This window comes from Brienomyrus brachyistius, chromosome 2 (assembly GCF_023856365.1).
Source record: "Brienomyrus brachyistius isolate T26 chromosome 2, BBRACH_0.4, whole genome shotgun sequence".
NCBI classification, from domain to species: domain Eukaryota; kingdom Metazoa; phylum Chordata; class Actinopteri; order Osteoglossiformes; family Mormyridae; genus Brienomyrus; species Brienomyrus brachyistius.
The window spans coordinates 29,799,904-29,819,682 of record NC_064534.1 but is presented as its reverse complement, the minus strand read 5'-3'; the positions used below and the strand labels follow the sequence as shown (position 1 = coordinate 29,819,682).

The 19,779-nt window shown below is 42.8% G+C and overlaps 1 protein-coding gene across 6 annotated transcripts in view; it reads right to left on the bottom strand.

The window, feature by feature from the left end:
• The window catches only part of pcsk5b (proprotein convertase subtilisin/kexin type 5b), a 75,649-nt gene extending 68,060 nt beyond the window's left edge, over positions 1–7,589 (bottom strand). For all 6 annotated transcript variants that reach the window (XM_048978165.1, XM_048978173.1, XM_048978182.1 and 3 more), the window contains exons 1-2: positions 7,063–7,589; positions 2,708–2,812 (exon numbers count right to left, since the gene is read on the bottom strand). In XM_048978165.1, the coding sequence (XP_048834122.1) occupies positions 2,708–2,812; positions 7,063–7,242 (285 nt within the window). In that variant the 5' untranslated portion in view covers positions 7,243–7,589. The remainder of the gene's footprint in view (positions 1–2,707; positions 2,813–7,062) is intronic.
• Positions 7,590–19,779: the final 12,190 nt, after the last annotated feature.

Below are 19,779 nucleotides of genomic sequence, written 5' to 3'. Positions count from 1 at the left end.
TGACTCTACCAGCTGGGTAGGTGAACCAGAAGAAGGAGGATTAACAAAAGTATGTTGTTATCTTTTAACATTTGTTATATTTTCTTAGCGCTTGCTCATTCCCCTAAACTATTTAAAATTGTTATTTCTGAGTTTTCTATTAATATGGCTGATTTTCTGGGAACTATTCCTGGATTATGTTCCATTCAAAAGCGAGACTTTATTCGATTCCTAATGATATACTTCCATATGCGGCCAGATCAAAAACATTGTAATTAACCTTGTGAAAAAGCACACATTGTGATTATCATCACATCAAAGTGAAAGTAACCTTTCGAAATTACTTACCACTAAAATCATTTATAGAGAGTGCACACTGGCTTATAGAGAGCAGAATTAGCTTCAGATCTCAAAATAAATACCAGCTACAAACAGTCCAGTCACACCCCCCCCCCCCCCACCAAGTCAAAGCAATGAACTTGCTCTAACAAGTTGCAATATTGTGATATTTCGAGAACTTCCCCTATGAAGAGACACCCCTTCCCCTTCCTGCCTTATAAACACTCCATGTCCCGTGAGTGCAGGGGGGCTCCGAATAGAATAAGCATGAGAGCAGTCAAGGTGACAGAGTCTCTCAGCTGCTATTTATGACACTGCAAGTTACGGGCTTTGATCCCGATATCAGGAGACGAACCCCAACACAGAACAAATGCTAAGCGTACCTCATGCTAAAACCCTGAACCGTCGTTACTCCACCACTCTAACCATCGTGTCACAATTGGCACCCCTCTGCTTCTCTAGACCACGGGTGATGATATCACCGGTTCACCTGTAATAGAGGCCTTCCTTGTGAACCCAGCCCAGCCCTGAACCCTTGTCCAGGACAGTCATAAAGATCCATAAAGCGTGACTAACAGCCTCCCTAGCGACAACGTTTTTATTCAAAATAGTTTGCACTGTATGAACAAAATTTACAGCCAGCAGGTCAATGCAGTAGGTCCAAGGAAACAGGGGAAAAAATGCTGAAGTGTGACAATGCGGTATCACCAAGGTCAAAGGACGACTTCCGAAGCCTGCCCTCTGCAAAACTATCAGCTCGTTAAAACAAGAGGAATTCTGGGTGGGTCAAGATTACCGATGAATCATGCTGCGCGTCTTGACGTAATCTGTTTAGCAAAGAAAAAAAAAAACCTTGTTTGTTGATGGCAATTAAATTAATGTTCTCTCCCAGTTACAAATCTAGAATCAGGTTCAATAGAGAGGACTAAAATCCGCTAACTCAGATAAATGGGCAGACAGTACTTAAGGCAGGGTATGAGCCATGATCATAAAAGCAAACAAAAGAAAGGTCTCTAAAATCAACCACACACACTGACAGCCAACCAAGGTGGGTTGGTCTGGGAAGGGAAAGGCTGCAGGAACTAAAGCTGAAGCTGGCAATCTTTATTAACTTCTTGCGCACATTCCATGCTAAAATCCAAAAACCGGGTCGTCACTCCAGCTGGATATTATTTCGGAAGACTGAAGCACGATACTGTAATCTCCCTGGCATGGGAGGAGTATCAGGCCAGGAAAAGGCGAACAAAGCAGCAGCTATCTTCGAGTAGCAGAGAGAAAGCAGAGCTCCATCCTCATCATGCAGATGTGGGATATAGGCCACTCTGCCCAGAGAGAAAGCAGAGCTCCTTCCTCATCATGCCACACCGGCATGCAGATGTGGGATATAGGCCACTCTGCCCAGAGAGAAAGCAGATCTCCATCCTCACCATGCCAGACCGGCATGCAGATGTGGGATATAGGCCTCTCTGCCCAGAGAAAAAGCAGATCTCCATCCTCACCATGCCAGACCGGCATGCAGATGCGGGATATAGGCCGCTCTGCCCAGAGAGAAAGCAGAGCTCCATCCTCATCATGCCAGACCGGCATGCAGATGTGGGATATAGGCCGCTCTGCGCAGAGAGAAAGCAGAGCTCCATCCTCATCATGCCACACCGGCATGCAGATGTGGGATATAGGCCTCTCTGCCCAGAGAGAAAGCAGAGCTCCATCCTCATCATGCCACACCGGCATGCAGATGTGGGATATAGGCCGCTCTGCCCAGAGAGAAAGCAGAGCTCCATCCTCATCATGCCACACCGGCATGCAGATGTGGGATATAGGCCGCTCTGCCCAGAGAGAAAGCAGATCTCCATCCTCACCATGCCAGACCGGCATGCAGATGTGGGATATAGCCCGCTCTGCCCAGAGAGAAAGCAGATCTCCATCCTCACCATGCCAGACCGGCATGCAGATGTGGGATATAGGCCGCTCTGCCCAGAGAGAAAGCAGAGCTCCATCCTCATCATGCCACAACGGCATGCAGATGTGGGATATAGGCCGCTCTGCCCAGAGAGAAAGCAGATCTCCATCCTCATCATGTCAGACCGGCATGAGGATGTGGGATATAGGCCGCTCTGCCCAGAGAGAAAGCAGAGCTCCATCCTCACCATGCCACACCGGCATGCAGATGTGGGATATAGGCCACTCTGCCCATACTTTTGAGGGAAAGGTGAAGATGCATAGGGGGGGATTGTCAGTCGTCTAATCAAGTTGAGGGCTCTACTCAAGTAGGGACATGGGAACATAGAGACTGGGATAGAGATTATTTAGTTCCATGCAGCCTTCTAGAGTGTCCTATATCATATCAATAATGCAGATCTCACCAGCCAGGCCGACTGGATCTCCTTACCTGTGGTTCCATTGAGATGAAGCTATGGCGACCACGGCTAGACAGTGTTGACCTTTTTATTGTCCTGCTATGGAAAAAGTGGTAGTAGTCCTTCAAATCGCCGATCTACAAAAAGAAAACGGGGAAAAGCATATTTTAATAAAACTTCTGCATTGACAACAAACTGGAACACATTTCTCTACATTCTGCCCTCTGACTTCCTTATACTTTGATGGTTATCAAACTATCACGTAATAAGACTTTGTGAAGACGTTAAGTCTCTGATGAGGCTGCATAAATTATGTATCCGCCACTGAAGCAAGCCATTGAAGATGCCACATTAGAATCCTGATCATTTTTCAAGCAGGCGAAACACGAGAAGCCGACTCATTGGATAATTAACCAATCCTGCGCCTCAGCTCTTTTTACCGAGCAAGCAGAGCCTGACGACAAAAAAACAAGCCAGTTCCAGGACAAACTCCAGCTCACACATCACCGCTATAAATATGTCAAAGCGTGCAGCCAAAGAAACTGTCATTCGGCAACAAAACTGGCTTAAAAATTTGCTTCATACAGATCTGGAATGTTTTCGAAATTGCGATTGTGCTTCTTAATTTTTGAGCAATATTTATACTGTTTTGGGGGGTATATTCAATGTTCCATAGTTTTATCAGCACAAAGGAAGATCTCTGATGGATGTGACCATACAGAAGACACGCTGGTCTGATCATTACCAACTGCGGATAATAAGAGTGATTAAGCGTGTCTATGGGTCTAATGTCACTCAAGCACCTTTTGAAACCGTACAGCAGCTACTGTACAGCCACTTGTTGGGCTTTATGACGCTGAGGTCACAGTATGAAACCTGAAATTTAAAGAGGCAGGCAGGGATTTTAAATTTCATTACATTCCTTGAGTCAGTACACAGTAGCATTTAGTTCTGGCAAAGACTAAAAGCGGGGGAAGAAAAAGACTAGACTGGAAAGAACCAGATACGTTGAGCCAAATGGGTTATGATCAGTGGCATTTTATTTCAGAGAGAAATGAGAGGTCTGCCCTACAAAGCAGGCTCTAGGCTTTACAAGAGAAGATTCCCAACAAACTGCGAGACACGTGCGATGTTTTTGCACTAGGCTTCCAACCTGGTCAGACGTTCCTCCCAGCTTGCAGAAAAGGGCCCCCAACTATCATCCTACTCAAAGCCTATTTGCATACGACCCAGAGTTCCTCCCCCCTCCCAATGGCATTTTATCGACATCCCTTCACACCCAACTTTAAAAAAATTTTGAATATCAATCACTGTTTTAAAAGAGGTCAAACTGGCCTGTGTATAGAACTCCTATAAGGCGTAATGATATAAATTTAGTCTCCAAGCCCCCATCTGGTCAATCGGGCAAACATGGCCCAAGCCCTTTCTGCGCCCTGCCAGAGCCAGTGGAGGGGGCATCTCCGAGGAGGTGAGGAATGCCACCCTCAAGGTCTCATGGCCCAGCACAGCTGCAGAGACCTTCCAATGAAGCTATCCCCAGATGAAAGCGTGCTCCTGAAGCTAACCCCCCCCTCCGGCTCACTTTATCGTCAGAGATCAGCCCCGGCCCACACATTAAAGCAGCAATCGCTATCGGGGGAAGGATCCCCAGGGAGCTAGCTAAAGCAGCCCTTTCATCCCAGAAGGCCAGGAGCTTCCTCCAGTGCCAGACCGCCGAGCCACGTATTGATTGTGGTTGCAGATCCATAAGAAGAAGCACATCTCATCTCACACAATAAATAATCATCAAAAAGTATGAGAAAATCCCTAACCCCCATGGACCGACTGACGTGACAACATTTCATACATTTCCTTTTCTAGTCATACTCAGACACCGGGCGACCATGAAAACCGTCCATTTTATCAATGTGATTCATACTTATTGTTTTCCCCCCAACAGCAAACACTTGGCAAGGGGGTCAAAGGTCAGAGAGGGTGACAGGGAGCCATCACCCCCAGGGAAAACACTCTGAACAAGTTGACACAAGCAGGAAGTGAAGGAATCCCTTCCCCATTAAGTGTCAAAGTACAACGAGCACAAACATTCAGATGCAAATCACACCGGGGTTTAGCACTTAACCTCATAAAAGGCCCGGGATTCGCTCAATTGGACTCAGTGGAGGTCCACATTTCAAATTTCAATGTGCGGCAGAATTGCTCAAATCTTTCTAAACAATGCGGCAGAGTACAGAGAGGGGGGGCTGCTTGGAATAGATTACACTGTTCTGAAATTCACACATTAAAAGCTAATCAAAACAATTAGAATTGTCATTTACAAAATATTACTGGGAGATATTTAAATGTTCAACGTTTCTCTCCCTTTGGCCACATATAGCAACATACTGTTAGCAGAAGCTGACATCAGGCAAATTATGCAGAAATATGCACATTTCCTTTAATTAAATCATCACAATCAACATGGGCTAGAGTGTTAAATAGAACAGCCCAAAACCCACAGTCATTGTTCAGTTATTAAGTTAACACATAAAACAACAACAAAATAATATCACCACTGGTACAACTATTATAAAAACAAAAGCTCTCTCAACCCTTTGTTCCTTAATTGCTTCCCATCGCCCCCATTAAAATAGAACTGCTGACAGTCTTCAGGGAGCATCTACATTTCAAAGCTCGAGGAAAACAACCTTTTTATTTTTTTACTAATTTAGGTTCGGTGACAGATCTGCATTGGACCTGGGAGTATAACAGTACCAGGAGGGACACGGAGGCTCTGGGGGACTCTCACACCTTGCCTCTCTCACTTCTTGCCCCTTTTGAGGGAAGACGCGGAAATGCACCGGATGCCGAAGACTGGTATTACTGGAGGGTGTGGAGTCTGAGCTCAGTCATGAGAAACGTGCATGTATTAATTATGGGCTTTCTCATCAGTGACGAGGTGCCGGCCATCAACCACAGTCCGTGCAGAGTAACTCTATAGAGCCCGCTGGGTATATGCCATTCCAGGTACCACACGCAAGCAGACCGGCAGAAAACAGCTTTGGGTCCCAACTTCAATTCCCTTCTCCTGGGCAAGGTGCAGAAGTGTCATCCAGCGTGACTTCTGGCTACCCCGCCTTCGCCTGACCACATTACATCTACCAACAGGCCAAGAACCAAAACAGGAGCCAAGCCCTGGGAATAGAAAAACTTCAAAAGTCATCTATTGTTCCGTTCCTAGTGTAGCATGAAAAATAGCCCTTTGTGGCTTGACAAAAGCAGGAGATGTAGGAGACCAGTCTGATGAAGTCAAGGCAGCAGCCATAAATTATGACAAAACACATTTGAAAAAAAATCCCCAGCCATTTAATATGATATCACAAAAAACAACCTAGGTCTGGCTTTGCAGACATTATCTGGCACCGACTTAATGGGTAGAAAGGAAAGGTAATTTACACTACATCAGATGCCTCAAATAAAACATATCAACAGATCTACAGAAGGGGTCAACTTTCTGACATAAAAACAAAATAACTTTGTCAAAAATAATATGAAGGGGGCAAAGAGAAAAGGGCATGCTAAAAACTGAACTTATTTTTGAAACGGGGAGTTTGTAGTAAGCCACTGTGGCGTCTATGTAGGATAATCATTTCACGGACACAAAAAAGGAAGTTGACAGACTGCATTAAGAGACGATGACCTCCTTCAGCGGGACATACTCTCCACTACCCTGGGGACAGTTTTAGATAGGCGTGCATATTTATAAGAGGACTGCTGACAATTACACAAACATCCAGAAGAGAGACCCGGATCCCCACCAACAACCTGCAAGACACTGCGAGTATTGCAACCATTAATCGCTATTATGATACGTGACATGAAAACACACTAGCCAATTTAGAGATTATCATTTAAACCCAATAATAATGCAACATCTCAGAACAAGGCGACTCACGTCGGATTAGCGCAACTTCGATGTGCGATTATTCGTTAGGCTACAGGTTGACCGCCGATATCAGATGACGTTAATTTCAAAGTCATACCTGGCACTGGAAGAGCATACTGAATAACTTAATTCTGTAGACTAACACCTGTTGTGCATGTACCTGGCATTTACTTGTTTTCCACGCTACCGACACAATGATCAATAATTATATATAAGAGCTAAACTCGAGCAAAAAAAAAAAAAGAAATGCGTACATGCGTACAGAAGACGAAGAGCAGTGAGATATGCACAGCTGGGAAGTACATCATTCATATTCTTTGGAAAGCACTCAAAAGTGAATCGCACTGGCAAGCATAAAGTATAAAGTCTGACAATGGGGGGGCAAACTTAAAATGCAGCCACAGTAAAACGTCAAAGCAAGCAACACGTTCAAAGAACTTAATTCTTAAATCGGAAAAGACGTACCTGTCCCATGTTTTTATAGCCATATTTGTCCGCTATCCTATCTGCAAAGCCAGGACCCCCAGTTATCCTCACAGCCCAATGGTTGGTGTAAATCCGAGCTTTGCACAGGGGCGATATAAATCCCAGCCATAGCGCGATAACGCACATAAACACTCTGTTCAAAGCAATGCTCCACACCATCTTTTGCAGAGCTTTGAGGTTCTCCCCCTAACAAACCTCTCTCTTCCACCTCCAGTTAGGCAAACAACCAAACTTCTCACGGCAGATCAAGAATCTCATAGACCTGTTCTCCGGTCGTTACACATTGACAAAAAAGCACAAAATGCAATAGTAAACCGCCGTTAGACGCTTCTTGTTCTGCGTTTTTAGGGAGCCCCGCATGGACTGCTGGAAGTTATCCTTCGCCTCAGCCGTGCTCAGTTTCAGCGGAGAGTGGTGGGAATGTTTGCAGCTCTCTGGTTACACTGTTTCTCCGGGACTCTGATCCTTGCTCTCTTTCCCTTTAAAGTGATGAAATGGCTACAGCGCCTCCTCCCAAATAACTAGCAACACTCAGGAGAGTATAGACAACTAACGGCGGAGTTCCGCGGGGCTCCGCAGGGTCTTAGAGACATACCTGTTCCACCGGAGCTCTAAGGTGCCGCGCTCTTCGGCTTTTCGGCCACCGGATTCTTCAATGACAGCGAAGTTTGCGATTGATGTTTGGGTGAAAAACAAGGCGACGCGTTTCAAAAACATGACCTCTGCATCCTTGTAAACAATCAGTGTTGTTAAAATCCTTCCGCTGCTTATATCAGATTAACTTTCGTTAGTGAATTAACTGATGTAAAATATAGCAGAATTTGTATTCACATGCATGGCTTTTTTGAATGAATAATTACGTTAAAATCCAGTTCAGAGGTCAAAAAAGAAATGCGGATTTCATATACATTGGCCATTCACTGCAATTGTTTACATGTGGCATTTTATTTATATTTTCATATATGTTCATTTGTAAGCTGTTTTTCGTGCTGAAAACACAAAATGCCATAGATATACGCTACAAATAACATAGGAGGCGTAATAAATGTAATATTTTGCCGATTGTATGCTTATAGAAGCTTTGAAGAAAATCGTAGTCGATTATTGTTGCTGGTGTTAATGTAAGTCGATTACCTTTTATGTCCTTTCAGTGTGTATTTTTGTGTCATCCGATTTATCTGCAGATGAGTTATTTGTGCAAAGCCTTCTATATATAAAATTAGACTTTCAAAGACGACGTGTTAAATTACTTTTATACGACTTGATGAATTAATAAACAAACCGGAATAGCTCTATGGGTATAAAGCATCTGCCATCCAACTGCAGACAGCTGCAGTTAGTCAAAATATCCTACTAGTGCTGATTTTTACTCTCGCCGGTAGTCTAAATAAGTGAAACTACCGCTGTAATAATATATTAGCCATCATGTTAGTCTGCATGTGTTCGTTTCGTTCATAAATTGACTGTGTGTTTTTTTCTCCTGTTGCCTGTAGTAACCCTAAAGCAGGCCCAATATGGAACACACACACACACTAACACACAGCTAAAACTCTGTTCCATCACTAACACAAGTGCGAATCAGCATAATTGCTCTAATTGCGGCCAATTCCACACTGAATGGGTCTGCTGTCAAATCTAACAACAAGTCAGGGACAAGAATATCTCACGGTCCTTTAAAGCGAGATGAAAGAGACGAAAACACCCCGTGACCGCATCTATTCATGCCAGGGACTGGCTTGTAATTTAAAGCATTGTAGAAAAACAGACGATGATTTGAGAATTAAATCAACTACCCAGCTCACGGAGTGGGCGAGCTTCATTCATCTGAGGTTTCAGTGCTTGGGGGAGAAATCCCCCATGACAGCCCCCATTCGACAACGAACCGAGTGAACTTCTTCCTTTGACATCTTTGTTGACGGTATCTGGAAACGATTGGAGGTGACAATATCAATCCATCCATTCATAAGTTCCTTCTTCATTTTTTTAAATAGCTGCACTTTGAAGTTTACACTGGTTAATGCCATTTAGTACACATTGACAATCTATACATTCTACAGAAAGTCTTGTGAACATATAACAAATAATCAGGTTCTATTTTAATATAAAAGCTCTAGGATATACAGCCCAAGACGTGATTTTATGTAATATTTTTTAAGATATGACTGGTATAGATTTTATCTATGTTATTGCAGACCCGCTTGTGAATTTTATTAGTTTATTCGAAGACAAATTCACCACGTTTTTTTTTCATAGTCGTGTTTTTTATTAATAAAATGTGTTTTTAAACTAGACGCGAAGATGATTTTAATACATCTATTTGAAAAATACTTCTATATTGTGGGCCAATGATTTGCTTCAAAATAGTCCTATCGATAGTGACTCTAGAGGCAGCTCGGCCTTGATTCGGAATTGCTTATGGCATTTACACGTACGTCTCGGGGGACCACATCAGTTTCTAGTTAACTTTCATAGTCTGCCGAAACATTCTGCTGTTCTTAAGTGGTTAAACCACTGATGTAATGTAATGGTTCATGCAATATAGTGAAAAGAGACGATTTTTCTGGTGGAGCAATACTTAACGCAAATATGGAGGCGACGTACGCAGGCTGCGTATGTGGAGAACCAAGAACAACCCTTGCGGACAAAAACGAAAAGCATCGTTAAACGTACGTGGTTCCCCTGGGGGAGAGTTATCTGAATTAAGCAATAGATAAAAGCGGGGGAAACAGCTGCGAGAGAAATGATGCATTACTTTGGCATCAACATAACATGCGAAGAACTTGAACACATTGCGCGGTAACACAATCTGAAGGTGACAATCACTCTCTGGTTGCACCGAAATCAGCTGGTATTGCCCTGCTGTCTCTGGACATTTTTGCAAGTGCTTTGCGTCCGAAATTTTGGGGTGGTCCATCGACAAACTTTCTCTGCCTTGAGGATATGTCTTTTTTATTATTAAAATTGATTTATTTATTTATTTTGACGGGTGAAGCTGTCAAACATGCCGAGTCCCGTTGGATATCTCGCCATCTCGCCCATCGTAAGTCGAGCAACACATCGAGGTGTCAGAGAACAATGGTGAAGCTCCCCCAGGCGGTGGGAGACGTTCCAAGCGAGTGTAAGGAAGAGCGGAAGGGGAACATCTCTGAACATCACTGCACACGCAAACCGAGCAAGCACAGTAGCAGACACGATGCTCACGAGACACGAGTTCCCTATTTGGAGATACACTGAGACATTGCTGACGAGTACTTGACAGTATTATAGGAGTGTTGACGATTAATGAACGGCATTATAAGATTATAGTAACCGAAAAGATGCTCGAAAAGCAAATATTTCACAAAAGAATGAAAATTCAGGATCCCTGTCAGGATTACGGGGGTCTGAAGCAGGAGATTTGTGGCGATAATTCTACCCACTGAACCACTGTGCTGAATTAGAATGACAATAATTTGTACATATTAGTTTACAGAAGTATGAAGCATTGTGATATACATGAAATAAAAATATTGTGATGCGGTGCCTATCTGATATAAATGAGTGAGTTTTAACATGAGGAAAATAAGAGAGAGATTTTATTTAAGCCTATATAAGTATTTTACTTTTTCAATTGATAAATTACATGTACTGTAGCAGTCACAAATCACAGCAGAAGGCGTAGAGCTGATCACAGTTTCACACATGCTTATGTCAGGGAAAGGCAGACTTTCCACTGTGTTAAATATGTCACTAAAAGATTTTGAATCTTTAAATAAAATATTTATTAAATATTTAATAAAAAGCAACATACCAAGCCTGAAATAGGAAAATACAGCCATATTATCTGAAAGCAGTGGTGTGCTAACAGGCTGGGAAACCGCAAACCTTACATATACTGTAGACATCAGTAATGCTAATAAGTATGTTGCATTTACCGATAATGCTAATATACACAGCACCATTAATAACGTGTTTCTCAGTTGTCATTCATTCAGGTGGGTGGGCAGAGGGAGGTGAGAGATCAAATCCAATGAGTTCCTGACCTCCGACCTCACATTAGTGTGGGAGCCCATGCTGCTGGAGAATGGACTAGACCCCCTCCTCAGCCACTCCCCCATCCACCTGGGATGGCTGCCATGACAGCACAGCTGTTCTTCTTTCCTCCACATGAAGAGGAGGGAAAAGGGGCGACAGCATCACAGGGGTGTTATTTAATCACTGTGTTGCCCGTGCGAGGCGATCCTGCGCCAACAGGAACAGCAGAAAGAGACTGAAATGTGCGCTTGGCTGTGAAATATTTCTGCATTCCTACATGTCAGTCTGTGTTAACCTGCCGCCTTATCTCTGCTGACATCTTGCCTGAGAGTGTTTATTAAGGCTGATACTGCAGGAGTTTTCACAAGGCAATCTTCAACATCTGTAAACTGGGTTTTCCTTCTGTACTGCACACCCCAATAACCACTTTCAGTGGAGGTCCATATTTAATGCGATGTATAATAAACACCCATTCATCCAGCAACTTATCCCGAGGGTGGCAGGGAATTCAACAAAGAAAAGCACTATATTTAATCACCAACATGTCCGCAATGTTTAACTATCTTGGTCATGTACTGGGCTACAGGTACAACAGCAGTTCCCGTTTAAACATTTAGCCTTTCAGGAATCCAGTTTTTCTTCCACCCACTATACCACCTGAGACTCGCAGCACAGAGAAGTAGTGTCTTCCTAAATCATCTACCCTACAGGAAGCATCTTTTGTCAGACACTTTAGCACCAGAAAGATCTGGCCTAGGAGGTATAACACTGAGCCTTTTGAGAAGCCGGAAGGTGTGATTAATTGTAGCCATAACTAATATTTATGCAAATACATCAGTGGAATACAATGTGTATAAATGTGGAGCTCATGCCTTAGTCTGAAAATGTTTCACTTTCCCGATAAGTTGGGATATGCAGGCCAGCCAGAATCCAGCGTGTGCTTAACGTCACCCAAGGACCCACGCCAGCCCTGAATTCCACATGTCCTGCTTACTTTTTACATGAAATATTTTATTAAAAAGTGAAAACAGACATTTTGCTCTGAATTAGAAAAGAATAAATATTTCTCCAGACAAGCAGGTGGCCTCAGGGCTGTTTTTTTTTTTTTTTTTGAGATGTTGTCATCGTAATTGCAAATATATGAATTATGACAGATCTGGAGTGAGCTATGAAACAATTGAGTCAGAGAAGATGAAAGCTCTTATATTGCTCGCAGACGTTCAGCGACTTTATTTGTAATTTCAATTATTTCTCCATTCTGCATCTACATTTGGATGGAAAACCATGCCTCCCTTATTTATGGTTTCTAGTTTCTGCCAGATTTGAAGTTCTCAGTTAGAACAATTAGATTTACATTCTAATCTCTTTCAGCGCTCTCCCTTTCTGATTTATTCCTGCCTCTCGAGTGAGAGTTTACTTTAGTTTGCACTCTGTTTCATACCATTTCTTAAGAACTAATAGGAATTATGTGAGGCAGACTATCCAAGAAGGTTTTTTTCCACAGCTATTTCTGGGTCTTTCAGCATTCTACCCCACCAAGCTCTGAAATGATTTATGGCTAATCATTAAAGGATGAGATTAAATGCTTCACAATGTTTATAATTAAGAATTGGTAAATTCAACCCACATTAGTTGTGATAATGAACAATTACAGACGTGAGGATTGTTTCTGATTGAGGCAGGAAGGGTGGGGGAAAATTGCTTATTTTCTGGTGTTTGCATTAAAGGCCTTGACTGGGGTGACTGGACTCAGTGTGTTGTGGACTTAAAGTGTGTTGCATAACTTTTTAACCTTTAATCTTATGTTTTAAAGTAAGCAATCTAGTCTGTTAACCTGGTTCGATCACAGGCACAGTGCCCTAACACACCACACTTGTAATATACAGCAAGAACAATGATGATGGTAAAGGAATAATTCCATAATACATAAATAAGAATGGATACAACGTATGAGGAAATATTTTAAAATAAGAATGCAGACTCAGCTTATGTGATCACTCGAGGTCAGGGGCCGTAGGGTTTCCAACTGACTCGCCTCAGAGGCTCAGGCCAGAGTCTACACAGACTCAGCTTATCTGATCACTCGAGGTCAGGGGCCGTAGGGTTTCCAACTGACTCGCCTCAGAGGCTCAGGCCAGACTCTACACAGACTCAGCTTATCTGATCACTCGAGGTCAGGGGCCGTAGGGTTTCCAACTGACTCGCCTCAGAGGCTCAGGCCAGAGTCTACACAGACTCAGCTTATCTGATCACTTGAGGTCAGGGGCCATAGGGTTTCCAACTGACTTGACTCAGAGGCTCAGGCCAGAGTCTACACAGACTCAGCTTATCTGATCACTCGAGGTCAGGGGCCGTAGGGTTTCCAACTGACTTGACTCAGAGGCTGCACAGCAGTTTCTCACTACATGATGTACCATAACTACTGAAACTCCAATTTACCTGAGCCAAATGATGGATCAGGAAACTAAAGTCGTTCTGTCGCAATGCGCTACATTATTACCTCATGGTCTAGTGTGTACTTAGTCCCAGCCAGGAATGCTGATACACCACCCCCATGGAATGTACTGAAGTTAGCAGTTTCAGACAAGCAAGAAGTAATCAGAACACTGGGTAAAAACAACCTACACCAATCACAATCAAAAACAAGACACAGAAATCAACCTAAATTGGCCACGTATTTACATAATTAAATTATAGACATACATGACAACTCAAAGTCAAAGAAATACATACTACAGAAGATGATCCCTGCCTTGTGCCTGTAGCCTCTGGGATAGGACCCCCCCCCCCCAATGAAAAAGGATGCTTTGAGACTGAGGCCATTCAAAAGTGACCGAATATGTCCATTAACATTAGATAATGTTTCTCCCATTTTGTCCTTCTCCGTTAGTTTTCTGAGACCTTGGACAGGGACAGAGATGCCTGAAGAGAGGAGAAGACAACAAGATGGCTTTATGGGCAGTGGGTCTGTGGGGCCTGTGGCCTTAAAAGGAAATGAAATGATGCTTTATTTGCCATTTGCTCAAGTACGGGTACATTGGAATGCTTCTCTTCGCTTATCCCATCTTGCTCTCCATGAGACACACAGACACATATGCAGGTGAGAGCAAGCTTGGGGGTCAGCCAGCATATAGCAGGGGGTTATGGGCCTCGCTCAAGGGTCCACAGACATAGCCGTAACTTTTCTCCTGAGGCCAAGGCTCGAATCACCAATCTTTCGATCACATGCGTACAGGTTTAGCCCACTACCGTGTTTATAGTTTAATATTTAATATTTTTTGCAGCTTCTTAGCCAACAGTTGTCTTGCAGCATTTCCAACAACGTCTTGTTTGCCAAAAGAAATAGCGAAAGAAAAGATCCAGCCAATTATACGCCAGGCAATACCCGAATAACCGCTGTGTCCCTTTAAAGGCAGAGCGTAACAGGTACTGAATTACAGGTGAGCCAGTTCGCCAAAAGCTGGGTATTTGTCATTTGGCAGATGAAATCTGACACTGTTGCTGTGAGAAAAAGCCACCAAGAAAAACCCTGATAAAGAACAGGACTGGTGTCACTTTGGCCATTTAGCTCCTCCCACTTACATACATATTTAAACAAGCTGATTCTACAGCCTGTTCTCTTTAAAATGGCGCTTATAGTAGATATCTTCAACCCCCCCTGCCCCCCACCCGCTGCAAGGGGTTATTTCTGCTATCCCGAAAGATCATTACATAGCTGGGGTGCATTTATTTATGCATGAGATTATTAGTAATGACATTACACACGTTATTTGTTCAGTTTGACAAAGTACTACGTGTTCTCCTGATGTCTGAAGTCGAGGTTGGATATAAACGACACGCACAGCATCGCACGCCATTAGTCATGCCAGAGCTCCAGACTCCAAAGATGCAGCTTCAAACCGCAAATCCACATGTGACTTTCGTAGTAAAAGAGACCCCAGTAAATGTGTTACATCTTATGTATTACAGTTTAAGGAAAAGTGAAAATTCCAAAAAAATATCAAGAATTGCTCTGGAAAAACATTACTAATGTCTTAAATTGTAGCCAAAAGCAATTTATTTCAGGCTGCCTTCCCAGCATGTGTGAGCAGACACAGTCTTCATTACAGATCCTCTCAAACTAGACCATAAATATGCTTCCCCCCCATCACCCGCCTACATTCTTCGGATAATTTTTTGGAGCAGTGTTTTTTTCTGAGATCATTTCTTCAGAGATTACAAGAAATTATAAAAATTACTCTGTCATCTGTGGCATAGAGGAAAATATAGGGAAGGTTTGTTTGTGTCTGGTCAGAGAGAAATAGAATTTAGTGATTAGTCATTGTTGTCAATGATGTTTGAATGGAAACAACACTGGAAAAGTTGTGAAAGGTTCGTAGACACACAATAGAGTATGAGGGAGTGTATGCCAGGGCCGCATTACAATGTAAGGGAAGAAAAAGGGCTCATTTCCTTCAACTTTTCCCTATGGATCTGATAATCGGTATCATATAAAACCTCAATTTGTTGATGTAACACTGGAGTTTTTCAAGCTTAGTCATTGTGCTGTATAAAGTAATAATTGATTGTGCACTTTCTCGAGCGAGTAAATTCTGGTAAGTAAAAAAAAAAAGCCAAATTGAATGGGTACATTTTTCTACAGAATTCTAACGGGAAAAGTGGTGCAATTTGCCACAGGATCCGTAACCACAATGCATGTCATAGACAGCAAAGGAATAGTTACACGGTCCAAAGTAAAAGGCGATGAGGCAAGCTATGTGTCCATCCATCCAATTTATAACTGATTATCCTTGAGCCTGGGGGGTGGGGGGCGGCTCTACTAGACACACAGCACATGGCAGAGATGCACCCAGGACATGATGCAAACTATTTGTCTAATTTATAATTAAACAATGATCCCACCTCATGGAGTCTATGTAACTTTAACCAAGTTACACCATCCCCACCACCCTGACCCGTATAAGCAACTGGAATATGGATGTATGGATGGATGCATACATAATGAATATATTACTTTTATATAAGTATCACAATGCTGTCCTTCCTCTGTGACATTTATCATCATAGATTAAGTCCTTCACTTTTTATCTCATATATTCTCCATCGAGGTCGCTATGACAGTATCTGGGAAACAAGGCTATGTGTCCCTCAAACATAAAGACGGGCGTTTAGTGGTGGAAAATCTCATGGCCATTTTGGAAAAATAAAACTGACACTGCCTCTCAAATTTGTGCTGCCTTTCAGATCCACTTCAGTTTTTTTTTTATCTCCTGGACAAATTCAAAAATATGAGGAGAGAGAGTGTCAAAATTGATTTTGTAAGCATGGTACAGCTTTTTAGCAGTCAACATGAACTGAAATGTTTTAATGATTGAGAATTCGCCGAATTTCGCCAAAGAGCACAGTCTAACCCCGCCTTATCTCACATTATACCCAAATATGGCCATACCAATAACGTTCCAGTGGAAGATTTGTCTATAATCTGCCCAGACCAAGGACACTGTTAAACCTACACAATTCTGAGCTACGTGTCACTTTGACCTGCTAAGCTAAATTCCGGCTGCCATTTTCCAACCTCTTACGCTGCTCAGGGTCAAGGGACCATTCATTTTGCTCTGAAATGCAGCAACGGAGAACTTTTTAAACAGCCCCAAAACATCAAAATGTACATATTTAACTGGCATCTCTGCATATCCTGGTCAGGGTCACTGGAGCAGATTCTAGGCGGCATTAGGCAGGGTACCACATGGGCAGGATGCCATCACTGGGCAGAAACACTATCGCAATGTAGAGACACCAGTTACATACACAAAGCAGGGTTGGGATTCAAACCACAACCCTATTGGTGTAAGGAAAGAGCACTAAGTACTGGCCACCCATAAATCAATGACTTTTTTTAACTACACAAGAAAGCGTTATAAGGCAACAACCTCTACAGTTTTGTGCTGAAATATAAGAAATTCTTATATATTGCAAAAAGGCCTTCAGGACTTCACCAGTCAAAATAAGACGTCTCCTGCAGTGAGAGCCTGGCATGGATTCCTGCTTCACCACAGCAGCTGTCTGTGATGAGGAGGCTCAGAAATCAACAGTTTGCAGCTACAGGCTCCCATATTGTACAGTTAGACAGGATCCCCTTGAAAGGCCTCTCAGTTTCTGCTGTAGGTAGGCTGAATGCCTACGGAGCTATGAGTGGAATGGAGCTTCACAGGACTAAACACCATGGGTGTTACACTGCTTGATGAGGCCTGCAGAGCAGCACTGGTCCATATGACACCCAAGTTTGCATGGGGGTCATGTGATGAGAGGGAGACCTCTGATTGGGCCAATTGTTCATTTCTGATCAGGAGCAATTGGGACAAAAAAATAAAACAAAAATAAAACAACAAAAGGCCCATACCAAACATAAAGTCTTTCTATTTCCTTTTCAAAAACATTTTCAATAGGGCCACAACATTTTGGACTCCTTACGTTTAGCATGAGGTTTGAATTGGTTACTCACATTCCATTTAATTATTATGAAGTAGGAAATCTAGTCACCAGAACACCTGCCAGCATAACAGCCACTAGCATGAACTCACACACCTCCTCTGATCTTCCTCCCCACACATTCCCTAAATCGACTGCAGTGTGGTGCACAGCTATTTTTTTTTTCCCTTTTGTGTTTATTAAACCTTACATCATGCATGTGAGCGACAACTTAAAGCCAGCCAATTCGCTTGGAGAGTTGCAGTGAAATATTGGCAGAAATCGCTCGTTTCACATTTTTGCTGCTTTTCAACTTATGTACCAGACATACTTTTCACATTAAGCTGCACAATCAGGAGTTTTGGAGAAAAAAACAGACAGGAGATCCAGGTGGAAACATTAAGGGAAAATCAACTTGTATCAGTTTTTTGGCCATTAATTTCACGCTTTCCTTTCATCACCTTCAGCAAAGGCTTAATTTCATCATAATGCGAAGTACATTTACAGAACTCCCTTTCCAACCATAGGACGCCATAGAATGCCACTAGATCGTTATGGCGTCGCAGAATAACTGTAATCTTCAATGTTTATATTATTTTTCCTCGTGGCCCAGTCATGTCTGTTATGCTTCCTGGAGGTAGTGAGCTGGCACTATGGAAGCATAATGTTCCGATTTGCTTCACGAAAGTAATTGAAAACAGGGTCTACTCTGTGGCGGAGAATTCGGTCAAAGTTAGTGCAGCATAATAGCATTTCCTTAAGAAGGCGGGGAAAGCGTGCAGTGCGCGGAGGTGGGGTCCGCTGGGAGGGCCCTTGATTCTGTGGTTGCACACTGAGGTGGAGGTAAGACCAGCGTACTTTACCTTAGGTGCTAATCATTCTGAGAGCCTTGACAAAATCAACAGCGTCTGAACATTCCCCATGGCAGTGTTCAGAGTCGCTTTTGAGGTGAAACCTATGTAAAAATGTAGTTTTCCCAGGAAGAGGCTCAAACTCACTAATAGAATAGTTAGATAAACAAAGAAAAAGAAAAAAATATCTCGGACAAATGTCCCTTGGGTCCAGTTCACTTAATGATGGACTGGGGATTTGAAGAATATTTTGACAATACTTCAGACATTCCATTCCAACCCTTCGAAATTTAAGAGGCTGTTATTTAAATGCATGTACACGTCTGGGTTTCAGACCCATGTAAAGCGATGGTTCAGCACTCAAACCTCACACACCCGGTACGCAAGAGAGAATCGCAGTCCTTACTGGAAAAAAAAGGCTTTTGGGATTTTCACTGTGGCTCACAAACACACAGACGCAGACGCATGCACAGATTTGAAAAACACAGAACATGAGACTCATCTGGAATCAGACTGGGGTGACGGCAATACAAGGAAGTCTAGTCATGGCATATCCAGCCGTTCATGGGATGACCGCTTCATAAAAAAGCAGGATACTGAAAAAGAACAAGTTTTAAATCCATAAACCACAGTAATTCCTAGAGCCAAAAATCCATAAACCACATGTATTCCTGTAAACAGGCAAGTCAGAAGGAAGGTAGGGGGGACTTATTGATTGATCTTGGTTTTGAAAGTTATTTATCTAACTGTCAGTCATGATGATGGGTGTTAACTGAGACAGGCCACTGACCCTTCCTGCCAGATGTTAGCACTCCTCTGCCAGATGTTTGGCTCTGTGCACAGCTGGTCCCCAACCAAAAGACTGTCTTAGACTCGGCTCTGGTCACTGGCTCGTGCCATTTGCGGTCTCCCAAACCTTAATCCCATTTGGGACACCTGCTGTTCTCCTCTCTCTGGCAGGAGCTGCGTGCCTCCGCTGCGAAAATGATAATATTAACATTTTCTCTGCGGCCGCTGTGCACGAACCTTCAGTCAGCCCATCGTTTGTGATCACATACCAGGTGCTCAATTGATCCAGGAGCTCCTATCAGCCAAACCATCTCTGTGTAACCTGAACCTATAAGCGTATATAATCTTTAAGATCAAAAAGGGGGAAAAAAAAACAAAACTTGTACCTATCTGTCTACTATGATCATTCTCATAATGTCAAGCACAAAAGAGGAAAAGGGGTCAGATCCATCTCCTTCACTTTGGATATGACATTAATACAGTTTTTTACGTTGAGAAGATTCTTCATTGCTCTAGTTTAAGAAAAAAATATATAAAATTAACATGTACGATTTTGAAGGGATGGGAAGTTTTT